Genomic DNA, 18,567 nt, shown 5'->3' on the forward strand with positions numbered 1-18,567 from the left:
CGTCCCCATCTTTTTTTTCTTTCCATTTTTTATTTTATTTTAATTTCTTGAATCAGGACAAAAATCGGGGATTGACCATCCTGCGCTACACCGTGATGGGGCTTGTCGTCAGCTTGTCCTGATGGCTGCTGAAGGTTTGCCTGGCCATCGCAATAGGAGAAGAACGACGCAACGGGGAAAACCATGGCCACAATCATGCTTCTTCCCTTTCTTATGTCTCTATTTTAAATTTTGATTCTGATATTCTACAACATCTGGCTCTCATATTAGATGTCGAGTTCTTCACAGACGCCATGCAAAAAATTAGAACATAAAACCCCCTCAAAAAATAAAAAAAAACATTAAAGCAAACCATGAAATTCTTAAGAAACCACTGATACCCGTTGCCGCAATATCCTAAAAAGACACAAAAGCGGGGTGAAGCTTCCTCTCCTCAATGAAATAAATACCCTAAAATCATAGAAACCTTAATGCCCCAAAATTTCATTACAAGCATATAAAATAGAAACCTAGCTTAAGTTAACTAGTATAATGCTACACAACTCGCGAACAACATATCATCATATATTAATTTTAGAGCTTATTAATTATTTATTCAACCCCTATGACTTGGTTAAACGATAAAAACCATTCTATAATAAATGAAGGCCTAACTTTATGAAGAATTCCAACAAAATACACACGCTATAGTCACAATTGCTTACCAAAATATGACATCAGATTTCACTCATGGAAGCCGTTTGCTGACCTGATGCAAATAAAAAGTAGCATCAACCATGAGTCACGATAGAATAAAATAATTAAAAAAGAAGAATATTTAGGCAACTCAGTTATTCCTTTGGCGACAGCCATCTTAAGAGCGCTTAACTTTTTTTATTTTTGCCCTCTACACAGCTATTGTCACCAACCATATATCTCCCCCTTGCTCCCGCGGACCCATGAATCCATCCGCCCACCGAATCCTCACATTCAGCAGTTGTCATTCCTTTGCCACGAAGCCGGAGCTCACGTTTCTTTTAAGGCAACCCTCAGGCTGCTGCACACCAATACACCAAACTAGGATGGGCTCATAAGCAACCAAAATGGGATTTTATTAGGAGTAAAAATAAGTTACCTGAAATAATTATACGAAATTTATCAATAATTCTACCACATTATTAATAATAGTTGCATCCGCATTCCACCGCATGCCAAGATTAAGTAGTCTGGAATGCAGATCCTAGCAACAGCAATAAATCAACCAACTTCACAATCACCACCAGACCAACACACACCACATCATTATCATGGTGCTGCATCAACAACCAGTTAATTTGATTACAATAAAACCAAAACTCGTACTTCTCTTGGCGGCTGAGGACAAGTCATGATAGCATAACCTAAGAATGTCCAGACTGTCTGGGAGAAGAAAAAAAAGAAGAAAAAAAGCAAGTTCAAAATCCTTCTGAGATCAAGATCTGATTTAAGTCTTAACTTGACTGTGACCCTGTAGCATTACAAGTTCGTTTGAATTAATCACCATAGAATAATAAAGCAAACAAATTTCAATTTCATCAGCAAGAGTAATGAAAAATACTTGAGCACTTCAAAAATATTTCCAGCTCCACCATTACAAGCTGCATAACAGAAACTAGAAAAATTAAAGAATATGAACTTCTTATCAACAACACACCACCGGAAAAAAAAAGAAGAAAGAAGAGAGATCCTGCAACATCAAATCTCAGAATATCAGCAACAATCAGACCATACAACCGAGCCTTGATCAAGGGCAACATAACAATCCAACAACAACAATGATAAAAGCCAACCTACGCACCGAAACAGATCAGGCACGATGTGCTGCAGTAATCATATCAAGCAGATTGACCATAATTTATACAGAGCAGATGTTGCAAGTCTGTTGGATAAAAAATGTAACCCAAACAGATAGCTTATACCTAGAGGAGGATGACAAACAAAATAAAAGCCAAAAGAAGATACCAGAATACTAAAATCTTTTACCACCCAAAACACCTAAATGGACAATCAAATATTTGTGCATGATTTATCATAAAACAGACAACCCATCAGGCCACTGAAAGATATATAATGCCGGTTGCCCATGGAAACTACCAAAAGGCAAGTCAGCTGGCCTAAAGAGGCAGAAATTCAATGAGATCCATCTGAAGTACATAAAATAAAACCCACTAGATTTAATCTGAAGTTAATGAGAGAAAGATATGCCGCTAAAAGGATATCTGTTACTCAATCATAACAAACATCCATATCCACCATGCCTAGACCCGGACTAGGTCATAATGTTGCAGCATTACATATATCAGCAGGAGAAGACCCGATAACACAAAAATTACCTAAACCTGAAAACACCCATAACCAATGAAACCAAAACTATAAGCCCTAAACTAAAAGCTCAAAATAAACAAGAGGGAATTCAAGTAGAAGCCATTCTGAAGGCTTCACCTACTCAACCTTCTCCACTTTCTTCTCCTTTTACATATGGTACACCTGTGCCATCAAATTACCCACCTATCTATCCACTCCTACCTAAATCACACCTGACGAGAGGGGAAAAAACCCACAAGCCCTCAAATTTCTGTACCCCTACCCATGCCCTCTCACATGCTTCTCGTCTACTATCAACTAAACTTGTTGTTAGTTTCTCGGAGATCTCAAGCCTACAGCAGGAGACTGTGCATCATCTCGATCGGAATCGCACTCTGATGAGCTACCCGAATCTGAATCTGAACCAGGATCAAAGCCATAGACAACAAGTTAATTAAAAAGACCCTGCAAGGAACAGTGCATGAATCAAAAAAGCACAAGATCATCGTTGTTGTATACCACTTGACGATGAAGAGCCGCTGCTGGAGCTGCTGGAGCTGCTGGCACAACCAGCATCCTTCTCAATCTCCACAGAGGGATAATTGGTGCACGGCATCTCATCACCAATATCAACATCCTCCTCAACTGTGTCCGCCTTCTTGCTCTTCTTCGCCGCTTCTGCCTCTGGTGTCTCTACTGCCACTGGAGACTGCCAACATCCATGCAGAGGAGAAAGGGCATGTTAATAATAGTATCAGAGAGCAAAGGAAAGAAAGCTCCTTGAAATTAATAGCCTAACAGAGGAAAGTGCATTCTTCATTACCCTGTCACCGCCTTCGGTGTTAACCATGGTCGCAGGTGGACCAGCAGAGATCAGGTGGCTGGCCATGTCCTGCCGCTTGATCTTGCTCATCATCTTCTTGCAATTGTACAGGAACCGATCGAGTTCCCAAAGGGTCACCATGTCCATTGTCTCAATGTCCAACTCTATCTCATCCCCCTGCTGTGCTGGATCCGCATTCCTCTTCCTCACGATTTGCAGCACCTGGGACATCTTCTCCTGGGGCAGGCTCTGGAGCCCCAGGCTCAGCTTCGTCTTCTCCTCCAAGCTCATTGGTCGCTTCTTTGGGTATGTCGCCTTTGGCTTTGGTTGCTTCCCCATCATCATTCTACCAACGACCGGATGCTGCTGGGGCTGGGGCAGCAGCTGCGGCTGCTTAGCTTGAACAGGAGGCAGTGCAGATGGAGTTGGCATTGGAGTTGGATTCAGAGCTGGTGGCAGTATCATAGGAACGACCGGCTCAGGTCTCATTGCACTCTCGACAACAGGAGGACGAGACCAGGAAACGACCCTATGGCCCTCCTCTTCCTCCCTGGCAATGGTGCTCTGCTGCTTCTCATACTTCTCGTACGAAGGGCGAAACAGCCCCTCAAAGAGCCGGAGGAACTGATCAGCGAGCTTATGCACTTCATGGCCTTCTGGATTGTAGAGAAGGGCATTGTTAAAGGTCAATCTGATGTCAGCAGCAAACTCCAATGGCGACGGGTAGAGACCTTTGTTGAGCTTAGATTTCACAGTACCAAGGTCCATGGGGTGCTTGATGATCTGGAAGTAGTCATGGAGGCCCATGCCCACCACATCCACAGGGGAATTGAACCAGATGCCCTTCTTGTGCTTCATCAGCTTCGTCAAGATCTGGCCACACTTCTTCATCATGGCAGAGCGGAGCTTCTCTGAACCTGGCGCTGCCGCCAGCCGCTTTGCCTCCCTGGGAGAGACCACCGGCAGCAAGGTCTTGTTTCCGGAGATCTTCTTCTCCTTGGTCGAGAAGAGATCGGAAGATCTGGCTGCCTGTGAATCAGGAGGCTGGACGTGGTTCTGATGCAAGGCTGCCGCGGCCAAGGAGGTGACCTCCCGGCCACCGCAGTAGATCCCCGATGAACTGAAGCCAGCGGATCTGGCGGAAGACTGGAACTCTCTGGATTCGATCCGGCTGCTCAGGCTCCGGACCTGCTCCAGCTCCGAAGCCAGGCGCCTCTTGAGCTCCCTCAGCTCCGTCTTCGAGTAGTTCGAGATGTTGAACGTGATGTAGCTGGCCGAATCACGCCGGTGGTTGAGGTTGATGCATTTCCGGTTAAAGGACGACGAGTCGTCCGACACCGCGGCCACGGACGCCGGCACCTCCTCCGGCTCCAGTGGGTGGAACTGGCCCGTATGGTCGGAAACATGGTCTCTGGCGTTAGGATTAGGATTAGGGTTCGTCACAGCTCTTGAGTTAGGGTTAGAATTCGGGGTTTTCCTCATATAAACCTTTCTGTCTCCCCAGTACGGCTCATTTCGGCTGGCCAGGAGAGCAGACGCCATGCACGGCGGCGATTCCCCTCAAATCGTCCGGGATCCGACGGGCTCGTTCGGATCGGGTGCCGCCGGGGAATCGGGGACCATGGAAGAGGACAATTGTTCAACGAAGGAAGGGCCGGAATCCAGGGAGCAGAGCCTCGTGAACAGCCCAGGCGGGGGGGGGGGGGAGGGGGGGAGAGAGAGAGAGAGAGAGAGAGAGGATGGTGAGGTGAGGAAGGGCGAGGGTTTCTTGGGAGGACGAAACCCTCGGCTGGACGAGGAGGAAAGGCCGGGGGGCAACGCCTCTTAAAGACAGCGAGATCTGCCCGAGCACGTCCCCGGCCTGATCGGCACCGTCGGTTCGAGCATATATGGGGATCGGACGGGCGAGGCAGTTTCTCCCCTGCCCGGGACGGTGACCGTCCCATCTGTCACGGACGGCGAGGATATCGGGCTGAGGTACATGTGGCGCGCATCCTAGTGTAGACCGCTTCCAATCTCGCCCCGGTGGAATTTCATTTGGTTTGGATTTCGCGTGAATTTGGGGCGCATGACTCGTGCATTTGGGGTTAGGGTCCCGACTCCCAGTACCTCTCCTCTCCTTTGCCCTCTGTAAAGAAATTGATATTTTTTTAAACAAGAAACTTAGTACCCCAGGTAAAGGACCGGCCCAGGAGAGGCGGTCAGGTGGAACTGATACAGCTGGCAGCCGATGCGGGAAAATATCTTTCCAGAAATGACACGTAGACCCAAAACCAGTGAACCAACAAGTCCACTCGCCTCAGTCATGCGGGCCCCGATCCATGGAAAAGGTATTGGTGGCGGGTTCTATTTCGCCAGGAACCTTTCTGGGTCTCCAAGGAATGCTTTGGGTACTATTTTCTATTCTATATCTATATAATAAATAGTAAATACGGTGACAGGATCTTCTACCGGTAGCCAGCTCGGACAGAGACGGTTACCTAGAGGTGGGGTTACCGCGAACGTGTGGCCAGTGCCCGGGTCAACGGCTGGCAATCTGGTGGTTACGTCACCTGGAAGGTGACTATAGCGGAACGAAGAAAGTTTCAAAATGAAGCAACGACGACGACAGCAAACTCAAGCATGTGGCCACGTCGTCCAATGGGTGACCATTCAACGTGGCGTGGTGCATCTCGAGTCTTTCTACACCTGGAATTACGGACGTGTCCTCCCACATGGCACAGCACTTTTCTACGTCTAACTCACTCTCCGCCCTTCAGCCCGAGAGGCAACACGTCCAACATCACGGGGCAAATGGGTTGGACCGAGTCATGAGTTAACACCCCCCCACCCCCCAACCCCAACTCAATTTAGTTCCATATCGAATCTAGATCCAATCCAATAAAAAAACGAGTCGAATTGAATTAAATATATGACTACAATATTTGACCCAACAGATCATTCGGATCGAACCAGATTCATATATAATCATGTATAATCCGATCCCAACCCAAAAAATTCGAATCCGACTCAGACCCAGCCCCAACCATCTTTTTTTGCCGAAGTTGCAATTTCTTATGTAACCAGTATTCACTTTCTCAAATTAAATCAAACAAATAATTAACATGCTTGTCTTAAATGTTGGTAACCCTCCTACCGGTGTCCATAAATGTTACACAGCTCTCAATGACTTTTATTTAGGTAAGGATTCAATTTTTAAACAGAAACTTCATAAGCAACATTTGGACCTAATTCATAGAAACTACGCTTGGTCGGTATCATTCATATCCAAATGATGGTAAATGGCAATTGATCCTTTCCACAAAAATCGATAGTCCATAAGTAGTGCTCAATAATAGTTGATAGTTTGATACAACTCGAAGTTAACAAAAAATTGTGTATAGTAAAGCAAATTGAACGAGTACATATTTCAAAACCAAAAGCATATGGTATCTAAGATATGGATCTAAGACCTTTCTGAAAACAAAAATCATGGATCTAAAATAACTGTTGAAGATGTAATTGAGTTCTGAAGGTGGCCATAAAACTACTGAAAGAGAACTACATGAGTTTTCCTATTCCTTTCACCTACTGGATTGGTTGGCCTTCTCTTTACTAAGAGCAAAGCAGCCGTTTGAATTCAAAAATCCTGTAAACTGGAAAGCAGCAGGATAGTGATACCCAATCTACATTAAAAATGCATCAAACAGAACAGCAAACGTATGATGCTTCTGTAAAACCTTATTTCAGGATATTCACAAACAACTACTTAAACATGTGATGCACCCCTGCAGCCTGCAGGCCCAAATGATTTACTGGGTTCGGGTCGGGTTGGGTCGTAGGGTTGGAAATCCAAAATTGCCCCAATTTCAAACAGATTGAGTCAGGCTGGATCAGGTCAGAATTCAGAAAACCTAAATTCGGCTCCAAAAATAGCATGGGTCCAATTTTAAAACTCGACCCAACCCTACGGTTCCTTTAAAATGGATTGGATCGGGTCTAAGTGGGTCGGGTCACGGGTTAACCCAACCCATTTGCAGCCTTGCTCACAAGCAATTGAGACTCGCTTGGTTTGTGGAAAGAATTTGCCCTCACTATTATCTAAATATATGATATCAGATTATTTTTTATTGCATATTTAGTTGACCATAAAAAAGTACCAAGATCATGCTTGATCGAGCATTAACTTTTTTTAAAAAATATATAAAATACCTATTATGCTATTAATTAAAAAAAGACTTTACCACATTCTATCTAAAAGCTTAAAAGCACATTTGGGAAAAAAAATTATTCCAATTTTTAACTGGTGAAAATTGGACTTTTCCATATCCCATATAAATTTTTCTCTCATAAAGTACGAAAATCTTAATCTCATGAAAAAGCTATTTTTCTATCTTTCTTCTTTAAAAAAGTTAATCAAATATCAGGTATTTCTTCGTTTTCTGTTGATCATACTTTTTCTTTCTCGTTTCGTGCACCAAACGAGTTTCTAAAGTTTGGACTTAGGGGAGGTGCTTAGGAATGCTCTATCAGTGGACTTAAGGTCCATTTGGCAGAGCTTTTGGTGAGCCAGAAAGTACTTTCTGATCCTCTAAAAGTGCTTTTGGATGGAATAGGGGTGTTTGGTAAAAAAACGAAAAGTTGTTTTTTTTCTTTTCAGAAAGCTAAAACAGCTTCTTGGACTTCTTCAGAAAAGCAAGTTTAGCATGCATCGGAAAACTATTTCAATTTATAATTTTTTTTCTTTTTAGACCAAAATACCTGTGATAAAATATTATAATTACAAAAAATGTCACTTCATATTACAGAAATCTGCAGAAGACCCAACAAAGAAAACAATGAACCCTAAATATCCCTTAATATATATTGATACTAATTATAATATTTTATAATATATAATGATAATAATTATAATATCTTATACTTTTATCACTATATTATGCTATAAATATCATATAATATTATATTATATCATAATTCATTGATATGTTATGTTATATAATATCAAATTATGTTATATTATTATGCTATAGTATACAATATTATATTACTATATTATAATAATATTATATTACATTATAGTAATATTATACCATATCATATATTTATGTATTAATACATGTTATATTTTATTATGCTTTATTGTATAATACTATATAATGTCCTTTATGATCATTTTGTCATACCAAAAGTACTTTTTCACTTTGTTTGCCTAACACATTAAAAGTCCATAGTATTTTAGAAATTTTGTTACCAAACAGCAAATAGTTTTTTATAAAAGCTTTGCTTCAAAAAACTTTACTTTCGAAAGCTCTATTGCCAACAGCTCTGCCAAACGAAGCCTTAAACTTCTATTAACACAGACACATGCAAAACATTTGAAGCCATAGCACAAAATTTGAAGCTGCCTCACATCTATTGCATGTGCAAGTTGCCCCTCTAAAGCCAAACCACTCCATCATAATGGCATGGCACCCACATTATCCATGGACAATCGCTGTGTTTGGGAGAAGCATTGTCCATGTCAAACAAGTCTAATGCTATAATTTCATCTTGGTGACTGCTCAAGATAGGCATACTTGTACTTACAAGTAAGAACCACCAGCGTGTAGCTAAAATTGCATATAACATTAACTACAGAACTTTGACAACACACGTAATTGGTTTATGTGACTTAGTTTTATAGTGTTTGATCGACCATAATTGACAAAAATAATATCTACCTAATGTAACAGGATTCATTGCGGCCTCAGTCTCCATGATTTGTCATATAATAATATTGGCTGTAGAACAAGTTACCACTGGGAAGATTGGCAGGTTCTTCCATAATTACCAAACAAAGTTATATCAAAGTTGGCTCACTTACAGTGTCTGCTGGACTACTGCATCCTGGCACCTATATCCAAAATAGTGCAAAAGGCGCAAAAAGATTATGGCTGGACTTGTATAACGGGACTAGGTTTAGGGATAGCAAAGTTTAAACTTTCAACCCGTTATAGATCAGATTATATTACTTATTTAATAGAATGGTCAGATCTTGATTTGGATTTTTGACCTGTTTATTAAACAGGTTAGGTTCAGGTTGACAGATTTTTTGTGTATCCTGGATCCATCCTGACCCATATCTTGTCTGTCGCAACCTGATTGCTACCTCTAACTAGGTTGGCCAGCACCCTGCAACAGAAGGCTACACCATATTAAGCAAGGTGTGGTTGACCATCAGCCTGAAGCCTAAACACACTGCAGATCTCTTATCGAGCTGGGTATCAAATTGAAGTGGTTAAGTGCAGGTTGACTCCACTATGTAGGATGTGTTTGCCGCACCGGGTGGGTTCGGCCGGAGAGAGGGAGCCCCAGAGAAGGAAGAGAAAGAGCAGGAGAGCAGGAGACAGTGAATGCAGTGGTTGCTGGCCTCGATTAGCCATGACTAACATGTTCACCCTCTACTGCTCGATCCCTCCCTCAGCGCTGCCCCTCTTCAGCCAATCCTGTTGGATCCAGCAGGAACCTTACAAACAGGCCCGTAATGGAAAAACTCCTATTAGCATTAAAAAATAAATAAATAAAATAAGATCATCCATGATGATTTTGTATGAAATTCCACAGAGGATATTAAGTTGTGTACTCAGATGTAGTACTTCTAATACATCTGAGAGTCTAGCTGTTAAGTGCCTACCAGAACCAATAAGCATCTAGCTGCCGTTTGAGACCTGTAACCATGTGGCACCTATGCATTTTGACACTTCTCACAATGATGTTTGTATTTCTATTGCTAAATAGCACTTAAAATGCTGTTCGTAAAAAAATTATCATTTCGAACAATGACAAAACCTGTCAGAGTTGCATCGTTATTTTTGAAATTACAACAGAAAGACAAATATAAATCAGTACTTAACTTGGACAAAGCTTAAATTGCATTTCTCTTAAGAACTAACCTTGCTGGAAGGCAGCAGACAACAGTAGGCCTTCTGTTTGAATGCTGTGCATTTTGTGCTATGAGGTATGCCATGCCCTTTTCTTCTCAACTATTCATTCTCCAATTTCCACTCTCTTCCTTTCTATGTCATGCCAAGCTGCATCAACAAAAACATCTCTCGTTTTAGACAAGACATGTCCCTATCGTGCTTTGCCATCTACCTCTTTTTCTATAGTAGAACAAAATTTATCTGTTGCTATTCAAAGTATAAAGAAGTAAATGTATTTCAACATGTTTGCAGATTTCAACTTAGCCATCAAAATCTCATTTAAGAGCTGGAGTTGCCAAGGAAAAAGAGTCGACTAGATCACAGACGGACAAATCATAAATCTTAGCAGTCATACTAACATGCACATGTACACATATATACAAGGCCCGAGGGAAGGAATTGAATATGATCTAAAGGAGCAAAAAAATAGAATTATTTATTGAATTAAATCTCTCTCTCTCTTTTCGTGCTGCAACCACTGTAATAGTTAAAGAAACCGCACGATAGGCTAAGACATGTATGTAGAAAACAAAATAAGCCAATAATCAACAACTCTTGTTATCACCACAATCATCATAGAAACAGCCACTGCATTATCATATGTAGGATAGCAGCAGAATTAGAAGCAAAACACTGCTCAATATAGCTTGTTTGAGAATGGAATGCAATTCTGTCTCATAATGTTCTTAGTACTGGTTAGGATTTAGGAATTGTCTTATAGTGTACAACAGGAAATTTTTTTTATCAAAATAACTACTAGCGTCGTGCCATGTTAAACACACTTGTTTGCACGCATCATATTATACTTTCATATTGGTCTCTTGTGACTGACGATGCTTTAACTCCCATAAAATCACCCAAATGAAAGTAAGTGGGACACTGTGGGAAGGTGAATTGATCAGCATTTGTGTTGGTGCAGCTAAACCCAAGATTTCCTGTTAAAAACAGTACCAACAAGTACATTTTATTAACGGGTTTTTTGCATAGATACCCTTCTAAATATTAGATTTTGCGTGAATACCCTTTAAAAATTGGTATTTGCATGTATACCCTCGTAAAACTCTGTTATAGTACAAATATCCCTAATATAACGGTTGTTCTAACGGTGTTAAAAAAAAAATCATAGTTTTATTAATTAAAAATAAAATTAAAATATGAAATGACGTTATTATCCTTGCTCCCCCCTCCCCCCCCCCCCCCCCGCCCCCCCGCGCCCGGCTCCTCCTCCTCCCACCGCGCCCGTCTGCCCAACCCCCCCCCCCCCCCCCCCCCCCCCCGCACCCGGCTCCTCCTCCTCCCACCACGCCCGGCTCCTCCTCCTCCCACCGCGCCCATCTGCCCAACCCCCCCCCCCGGCTCCCCCTCCTCCCACCGCGCTCGTCTGCCCAACCCACCCACCCCCGGCCCATCTTCCCCACCCCCCGGGCCCGTCTGCCCAACCCCCCCCCCCCGGGCTCCCCCTCCTCCCACCGCGCCCGTCTGCCCAACCCACCCACCCCCGGCCCATCTTCCCCACCCCCCGCGCCCGGCTCCCCCTCCTCCCACCACGCCCGTCTGCCCACCCCCCCCTCGCCCGTCTTCCGCACTCGTCGCGCCCGGTTTCCCCCTCCTTGCGCCCGGCTTCCACATCACCCCCTCCTCCCCGCCCCCGTCTTCCCCACTCCCCGCGCCCGTCTTCCCCCCCCCTCCACGGGATCGCGGGCGACGCGATCGGGAGATCGCGATCGCTGGCGTTCGCCCGCGGCCGTTCGCGACGGCGAGATCGCGATCTCCTTCCTCCCTGGTCTGTGACCCATGACTTGAAAGACTTGCAATTGACCTTCAGTCAGAACAGATGACCTATGACTTACCAAGCCAAATTTCATATCACACTATTTTTTATCTATATGACTGATTGGACAGAACTTGGCGTCTCCCAGCTCCCCTCTCATGAGGACAAAAAAAAACCCAGACCTTCTTCCAAAATCCAATTCCATTGCAGAAAACTGACACGACCCATATTTCGTTCAGTGTTCCCTCACTTTCTCCCTTCAAAAGTTACAAGAAACAAAAACCAAAAAATAGAAGGAAAAAAAAAACAGCTACTGAGACACCAGAGGTATCAACAGTGTAATAGATCGAGAGAGAGAATCCTGACGGGCCGAGGTTCCTTTCGATTCTGTGAACCTATGCTTGTTGCCATCCTTCCACGCTTGAACCCTACTCCCCTTATGATATTAATCCCATCATCAGATCAATTGCAGGAGATAAATCAAGATACAACCAATTTGCAAATCCTATTGTATATTTTTGTTATATTCATGATATAGAAACAGGCTTTTAGTCATAGAACAAAATACATTTCCTAATAAATACAGGGTTATAAAGGCTATCACATTAATCAATGTATCTAAATTCTTTCCATCTACTAGGATTTTTTTTGCGTAAATACCCTTCTAAATATAGAAAATTGTATGAATATCCTTGTAAAGTTACTATTTGCTTGTATACCCTTATAAAAATTTCTATTTGCACGCCTACCCATTAAGGATATTTTAGTCATTTTAATTTGAAACCGTTAATTTTTTAACGGCGTTAGATGGCATGGGTATATATACAAAAATAAGAATAAAAACGGATAGAATAGCAAAACAAGCATTTTACAAGGGTATACATGCAAATATCAATTTTGGAAGGGTATTCACGCAAAATCCGATATTTAGAAGGGTATCCATGCAAAAAACCCTTTATTAATTCACCCTGGACTTGACCTGTAATATGTAGTAACCAGAAACAAATTTAATCAGGCTACATGATTGAACCCCTAAAATAACCTCTTGAAAACAAAAAATAAATTGAATTTGCTGCTGAGAGCAGAGAAAGATTTTATACTAGCAATATAGTTCAGCAATTTAGACACTTAAGAAATGCAACATAAACAAAGTATTTCAAACAACTTGTCGTTCATGAAATATCATATGCACAATCATGCTCATATAGTAATGAAGAACAAAATTATGGAAGGAGAACTCCAACTTATAGAACACTGGATCATATCAACAGGCTGAAACTAACAGCCACATGGATTTCAGCAGGCATGCATCACACTGTGCATTCACAAGAAAGAAATAAGGAAATGTAACTCAACATTCCTCACCAAGAAACTAACAAAGCATAGTTTTAAAAAGCCCAATGTTTTCTCAACCATGATGCATAGTGGACGATAGACCTTGTGTCATTGATGTCAATGCCAAGAATATCTAGAACCAACATTCAAAAAAGTGACACCATTAGCAAGCCCATGGATGACTAATGGTCACCGGCCCAAACCCTGTAATAAAACTTGGAATAATGAAATGTATCCGAAAAAATAACCTTGTAATTTAAAGTAAGCATTTTTAAGTAAAGATAGTAAATTTGAGAGAGATCTTCATATACATAGCATTCAACATCGACCTCCATTAGCTACAAGTTAATCATAATAACAGCAAACAGGAGAGCTACTGGCTATATATATCCAAGGGTCTTTCCTTTTTCACTTGTTCTGTCACTAGTAGACTAACAGTCCTATAGACATGTTTATTTTTTGTTTGCATATAATAATCAAAGTTAAATCATAAGTCTCATACGTCAGGTCAGCCAAAGGTATATTTCCAGTGAGTTCCAGTAGAATAGTGATTAGTATATTTTTGAGGTCCTTTGTCCTCCTTCTAACCACTGATGATCCTCTAGATATGTTTGTAATGTTTAGCCATTCACTGATGTCAGCAGCATTAGACCATTTCCCAGTGCAACATTTTCAAGTTGGTAATCACAGTCTTCTTGAAAAGTGCTCCCAAATCAGTGATACACCAACTCCAATCTAAAATTGATGCCCATATGTCCAGAAATAACTCCAAATTTTCACAACCTTCCTATATGATTAACAATGTATGCGTACAAGTTCACAAGTTCCTTTTCTTCTCAGAATGACAGACATGCACCTTGGAAAGCAAAGCTATATACCCTCCACTGTTATCGTCAATTGGATTGTAGATCATATAAAAATCAGGCATTCCCAACATTTCCAAGCTATGCCACTCAGCCCCTCCATAGAAAGCAAAATGAATTTGACATCAGATTCAAAGAAATCCTTGCAATCATCATTATTCATACATGATGTAGACAGTGAATGATATATTGAGACAGGACTTAAATCACCTTATTTAGGAAATTCAGTATGTATAGTCCCTTTGTCGTAGAATCATAAGGAGTAATGGAGTATGATACGACAATCTCTAATTATAGCCAAAGAAAACAAGAGCAGCATCTAAAAGATGTACCTAATCAATATCAGCAAGAATAAGGTTGCCATCCTTCACGCTCCAATGCGACATCTGTTACAAAATGGACATTAGAATGAACAACAATTGGGAAAAAAAAAACCACAAGCAACAGAAGAATCGCATTGAACGCAATGATGACCATCCTCAACAAGGCCTCATCACTAAGTCCCAAACCACAGACTAACGAAGCAAGGAAGAATCAAATGAATAAATTAATGAAAACGTTCAAAGTTGCAACAGAACTCGAATTGTCTGTCAAATAAACTGTAACCTTTTTTCTGCCACGATCTTCCATAAGCAAAAGTTCCTGCCGTTGTTCGGCATTTACTTGTTCTGACAAAAGACTAGTATTAATTTTTCTTATCTTTTTTAAGATGTGGACGGTAAAATCGAAACAAATATACATCTCACCGTCTCAGGATACATGATTTAAAGATAGGTGAAATATTTAGGACCCGTGTTTCGGAATTTGCGCATTCAAGTCAACTGCTTCAACGTTCAAAACTTTGCAATTAATTGCCATTTTTTAGATAACAACCGTTCGGGGAAAATGTAAGAAAGAACACACCGGCAAGAAAAAAATAATAATATTCATAGATATCGAGCAAAAGCCCGGGGACTCCTTCGCTCGAAGGAAGGAGAAGCGTCAAGGCTTTCTCCAAGATCTTCGCCAAAAGCCATAAATAAATGACAAATCAAGTAGAAAATCGAGAAATATCAGAAACGAGCATTGGAGTCGCCGTCGGAGCTCCCCGGCGGAGCCCGGAGCTCCGGCCTCGGTACCTTAGCCCTCCCAAAAACAGGAAAGAGGTCCGGATGGAAGAGGCAAGAAAGATCGAGAGAGATGGACGAAGAGAGCGAGAAGCAGGCGGCCACCACTAATCCAGGGTTTATCTTCCCTGCCAGGATAGAAGGAACGCATGGAAGACCTTCTTTGACGACCGTTGGATCCTGCAATATCCGCTTTGAGATCTGGAGTGCCAATCATCCTTCCGTGCAAAAAAATACAACTCAAACCCATCGAAACATGTAAATCTCGAGCTTGTATGAAAGCAAGAGAGGAATAGGGACACCCTGCTTTACTTTGGCCTTTCAAGCTGGGTATGTATAGGCTAATAAAGTCACAGACTGTGTAGCTTCTTATCTGACGTGTTTCTTCAAAAATATTTTGTGGGTTCAAAGCACTCTTAGACTCGTTATTTTCTAATTTTATTAGGTATATCCATACTCGAACCGTATGAAACACCTGCTTTAATATAGCACAAAAAAAAGGCAAGATAAAAATCCACAGGCATATTGTTACCTCTCGGGGGTTCTACTATTTCCATGCAAATCTATCAACCATAGAGCAATGTTTGACTCAACACAATTTGATCTAGTAAAACCATTCCGAACCCAAGTCGCCAGTTGTACGAGCGAGGACGGTGCAAAGAAAGCTCTTGTTCATTGCTTGAGTGATGCGGAAGTCAGTGATTAGCTTAGCACAAGAAGGGCTTGACCAACGCCACCAACCCTATCATGTATGGCACTAGTCCCTGATTGCAACATTTTTGAGTGAACTGACCATTGATCATTAGTGGGTGACTGGTAATAGTACTTTACATAGATACATGATTTAGCATTTATTTTTTCATCATGTCTTCAGTTTTGTTGATTTTATGAAGCGAGATCAACCACAGATGAGTGGTTCATAGAGGTGCTATTGTGTCAACTCGGGCTTGGGTCTAGGTTTCACAAAATATGTTGTTCTATAGCAGATCCATCTAAGGATTTGATTAGGGTAGATTAATAAAAATATTTCGGGCCTTTGAATCAGGTTCAACTATGTTAAAACCCATAATCTGCTTAATGTTCCTTAAATTTAGTTTGGTTTGGATTGGATCCAAGTTTCCATCGGGTATCAAAAAATATATCTTGAACAACTAAGTTAAGACTATTCATACTTCGAAAAATTTATCACTAAACATCTAATCAAATGCTTGTTCATGATTCATTAATAATAAGTATTTGATAGTTAACCAACAATTGACTAAATATTGAAAAAATACATTATTTTAAAATCAAATACTAATATCTAAATATATTCTAATATGTAATTAAATTGCAATAATTTAGAAATTAAATGGTGTATATATATGTGTGTGTGTGTGTATGTATGTGTGTGTGTGTGTGTGTGTGTGTGTGTATATATATATGTATGTATGTATGTATCTATCTATCTATCTATATATACGTATCATGTAATTAATGAGGTTCGGGCTCAAATGTGCATCGACCTATATTTTTATTTTATTCTTCTTTGCTAGACCTTACATGAAAATCCATGGCAACAAGAGGCAAAAGCAAGGTGATTACTCTAGGATCGAACTCCTAATCTCTTAACTAAGGGGCAAGCCGTCGACCTACATTATATTTGCATGATGCACATCAGTAAAAGTAAATATATGAATTCAAATGTATAGGTGTGAGAGATTAGTGAAAGCCATAACAACCATTTTTTGCAAGAAATAAATAAACAAGGCCTTCGAATTTCTTTATACATAAGGGTGGCAATCCGGCTGAGCCAGTCAAGATACAAGTTGGGTCAAATACAAGAAAGATGAGAAATTTGTAAATACGAACCCAGCCTATTTATTAAATAGATCAAAAATAAAACCCGATTATTTTATTAAAAAAATTTAACCCAATATATAATGGATTGAATCATGTGAAATGAGTTGAAGAGTTAAGCATTACTAGCTCTACTTAAACGAGAGCACTTGTGCAGATAGACTTTAAGAGAGCAATTTGTTGCAAACCATTATCATTCAGATGGATGAAAATCAAGTTTACACCATCAGAATAAAAGACTACAAAAAGGTTAGCATTGGAGATCTAACGAACAAGTTATCAAACCATTACAAAATAAACAATTAGCTAATGTGGCATGAAACAAAGTTAAGATTAAATTTCTTGCTTTTTTTCTTCTTTGGAAAGCTTTTCACCTTTTAGCGCATGTTTGAGCAAATCCTCCCAGATCTAGTAGGATCGCGCATCGTAGGACCTAGAGAATTTAGAGAAGGGAGAAAGCATGAGAGGGGGGAGAAGAGTGTGGCGAGGCCATAGGTCTCAATCACCGTTGTAAGAAGAAACAAAGAACTTGAGAGAATTATCCACAAAAAAAAGAGCTATTTAGTAGACAGGAATGGTAATCCGCGCGATGTGCAGATAACAATAAAGATAGAAATATAATTCTATGTAATAGAAAAATAATAAAAATCTTAAAAATAAAGTAAACAAATAAAGGTGCGATACTAATTCTTCCAATCTCTTCGTTTACTATGGCACGAACCTGACACTTCAATTGTAGGAAGAAATAGAGGCGAGATTTTTTCAGATTTCTTACTATCTTTGATCGTCGTGACACTTAACTCAAGCTCAAAATTTTTCTTGTATGGAGAAAAATAAATAAGAAATAGATTTCTTAAAGTTTCTAAAAGAAATAAGAAGCAATTTTTTTTTTGTCTTTCCTTTTCTACACAACTTTGGAATGCTACATTTTTTCCTTTTCTATGAACGATTTTTTTTCCTAATTTTTTTTTCATTTTTTTTTTGCATGCATGATTTCCTTTTTACATAATTTTCTATAATTGTTATTTTTTGTTTGATTTTTTTTGTGCAACTATAATTTTTTCCTTTTTGAATGTTTCTTATTCAATGATTTTTTTCTTTTTGAAGAGTCTCACCAAAAATATAATTCACTCGTGGAGAAAATATTATGAATGAATTATTTTTTTTGCGCATGTGGCGTTCTCAAAATAATAAGAAGCAGAATTGTTTTCTTTTTGAAGTTTCCCACTGATATTTTTTTTTCTTAGTGGAGAAAATATTGCGAACAAATTACTTTTTTTTTTGTACATATAGAGTTTCTAGAAAAATAAGATTTTTCTTTTTTTTGAACCCATTAAAATTCTAATTATGAAGATATTATTTTTTTCTGATTTTTTTTTATGCATGTGCCTTTTTTTTCTTTAACATGACTTCCTACAATTGTTGTGATTTTTTTGTGCATGATTTTTTTTTATGAGAATGGTTTTTTTTTCTTTTTGAACATCCCTTTTGAATATTTTTTTTCCTTTTGAAGAATCTCACTAAAAATTTAATTTACTTATGGAGAAAATATTACAAATAAATT

The 18,567-nt window shown here is 40.1% G+C and overlaps 1 protein-coding gene and 2 long non-coding RNA genes across 4 annotated transcripts; all 3 read right to left on the reverse strand.

Moving 5' to 3' along the window:
* Positions 1-543: 543 nt before the first annotated feature.
* On the reverse strand, positions 544-1,244 carry LOC149768299 (uncharacterized). The gene is made up of 3 exons (XR_016399306.1): positions 1,115-1,244; positions 869-1,036; positions 544-748 (listed from the first exon to the last, which is right to left on the reverse strand). It is a non-coding gene; the product is annotated as an uncharacterized LOC149768299 (long non-coding RNA).
* Positions 1,245-1,278: 34 nt separating this feature from the next.
* LOC149768300 (uncharacterized) lies at positions 1,279-1,688 on the reverse strand. Its single transcript, XR_016399307.1, has 2 exons — positions 1,577-1,688; positions 1,279-1,486 (listed from the first exon to the last, which is right to left on the reverse strand). It is a non-coding gene; the product is annotated as an uncharacterized LOC149768300 (long non-coding RNA).
* A 480-nt stretch (positions 1,689-2,168) lies between these two features.
* Positions 2,169-15,474, reverse strand: LOC103701462 (transcription factor GTE2-like). 2 transcript variants are annotated; one of them, XM_088716250.2, is made up of 6 exons: positions 15,323-15,474; positions 14,391-14,444; positions 10,060-10,197; positions 3,146-5,273; positions 2,842-3,031; positions 2,169-2,741 (listed from the first exon to the last, which is right to left on the reverse strand). In XM_088716250.2, the coding sequence occupies exons 4-6, from the start codon at positions 4,685-4,687 to the stop codon at positions 2,653-2,655; spliced, it is 1,821 nt and encodes a 606-aa protein (XP_088572376.1). In that variant the 5' UTR covers positions 4,688-5,273; positions 10,060-10,197; positions 14,391-14,444; positions 15,323-15,474; the 3' UTR covers positions 2,169-2,652. The 2 variants fall into 2 exon arrangements, with proteins under 2 accessions (XP_088572376.1, XP_008781734.1); XM_008783512.6 differs by having other exon boundaries at positions 15,177-15,469.
* Positions 15,475-18,567: the final 3,093 nt, after the last annotated feature.

The sequence above is a fragment of the Phoenix dactylifera genome, chromosome 2 (assembly GCF_051530095.1).
Source record: "Phoenix dactylifera cultivar Ajwa chromosome 2, Ajwa_hap1_PhDact_Kaust_v1.1, whole genome shotgun sequence".
NCBI lineage: Eukaryota > Viridiplantae > Streptophyta > Magnoliopsida > Arecales > Arecaceae > Phoenix > Phoenix dactylifera.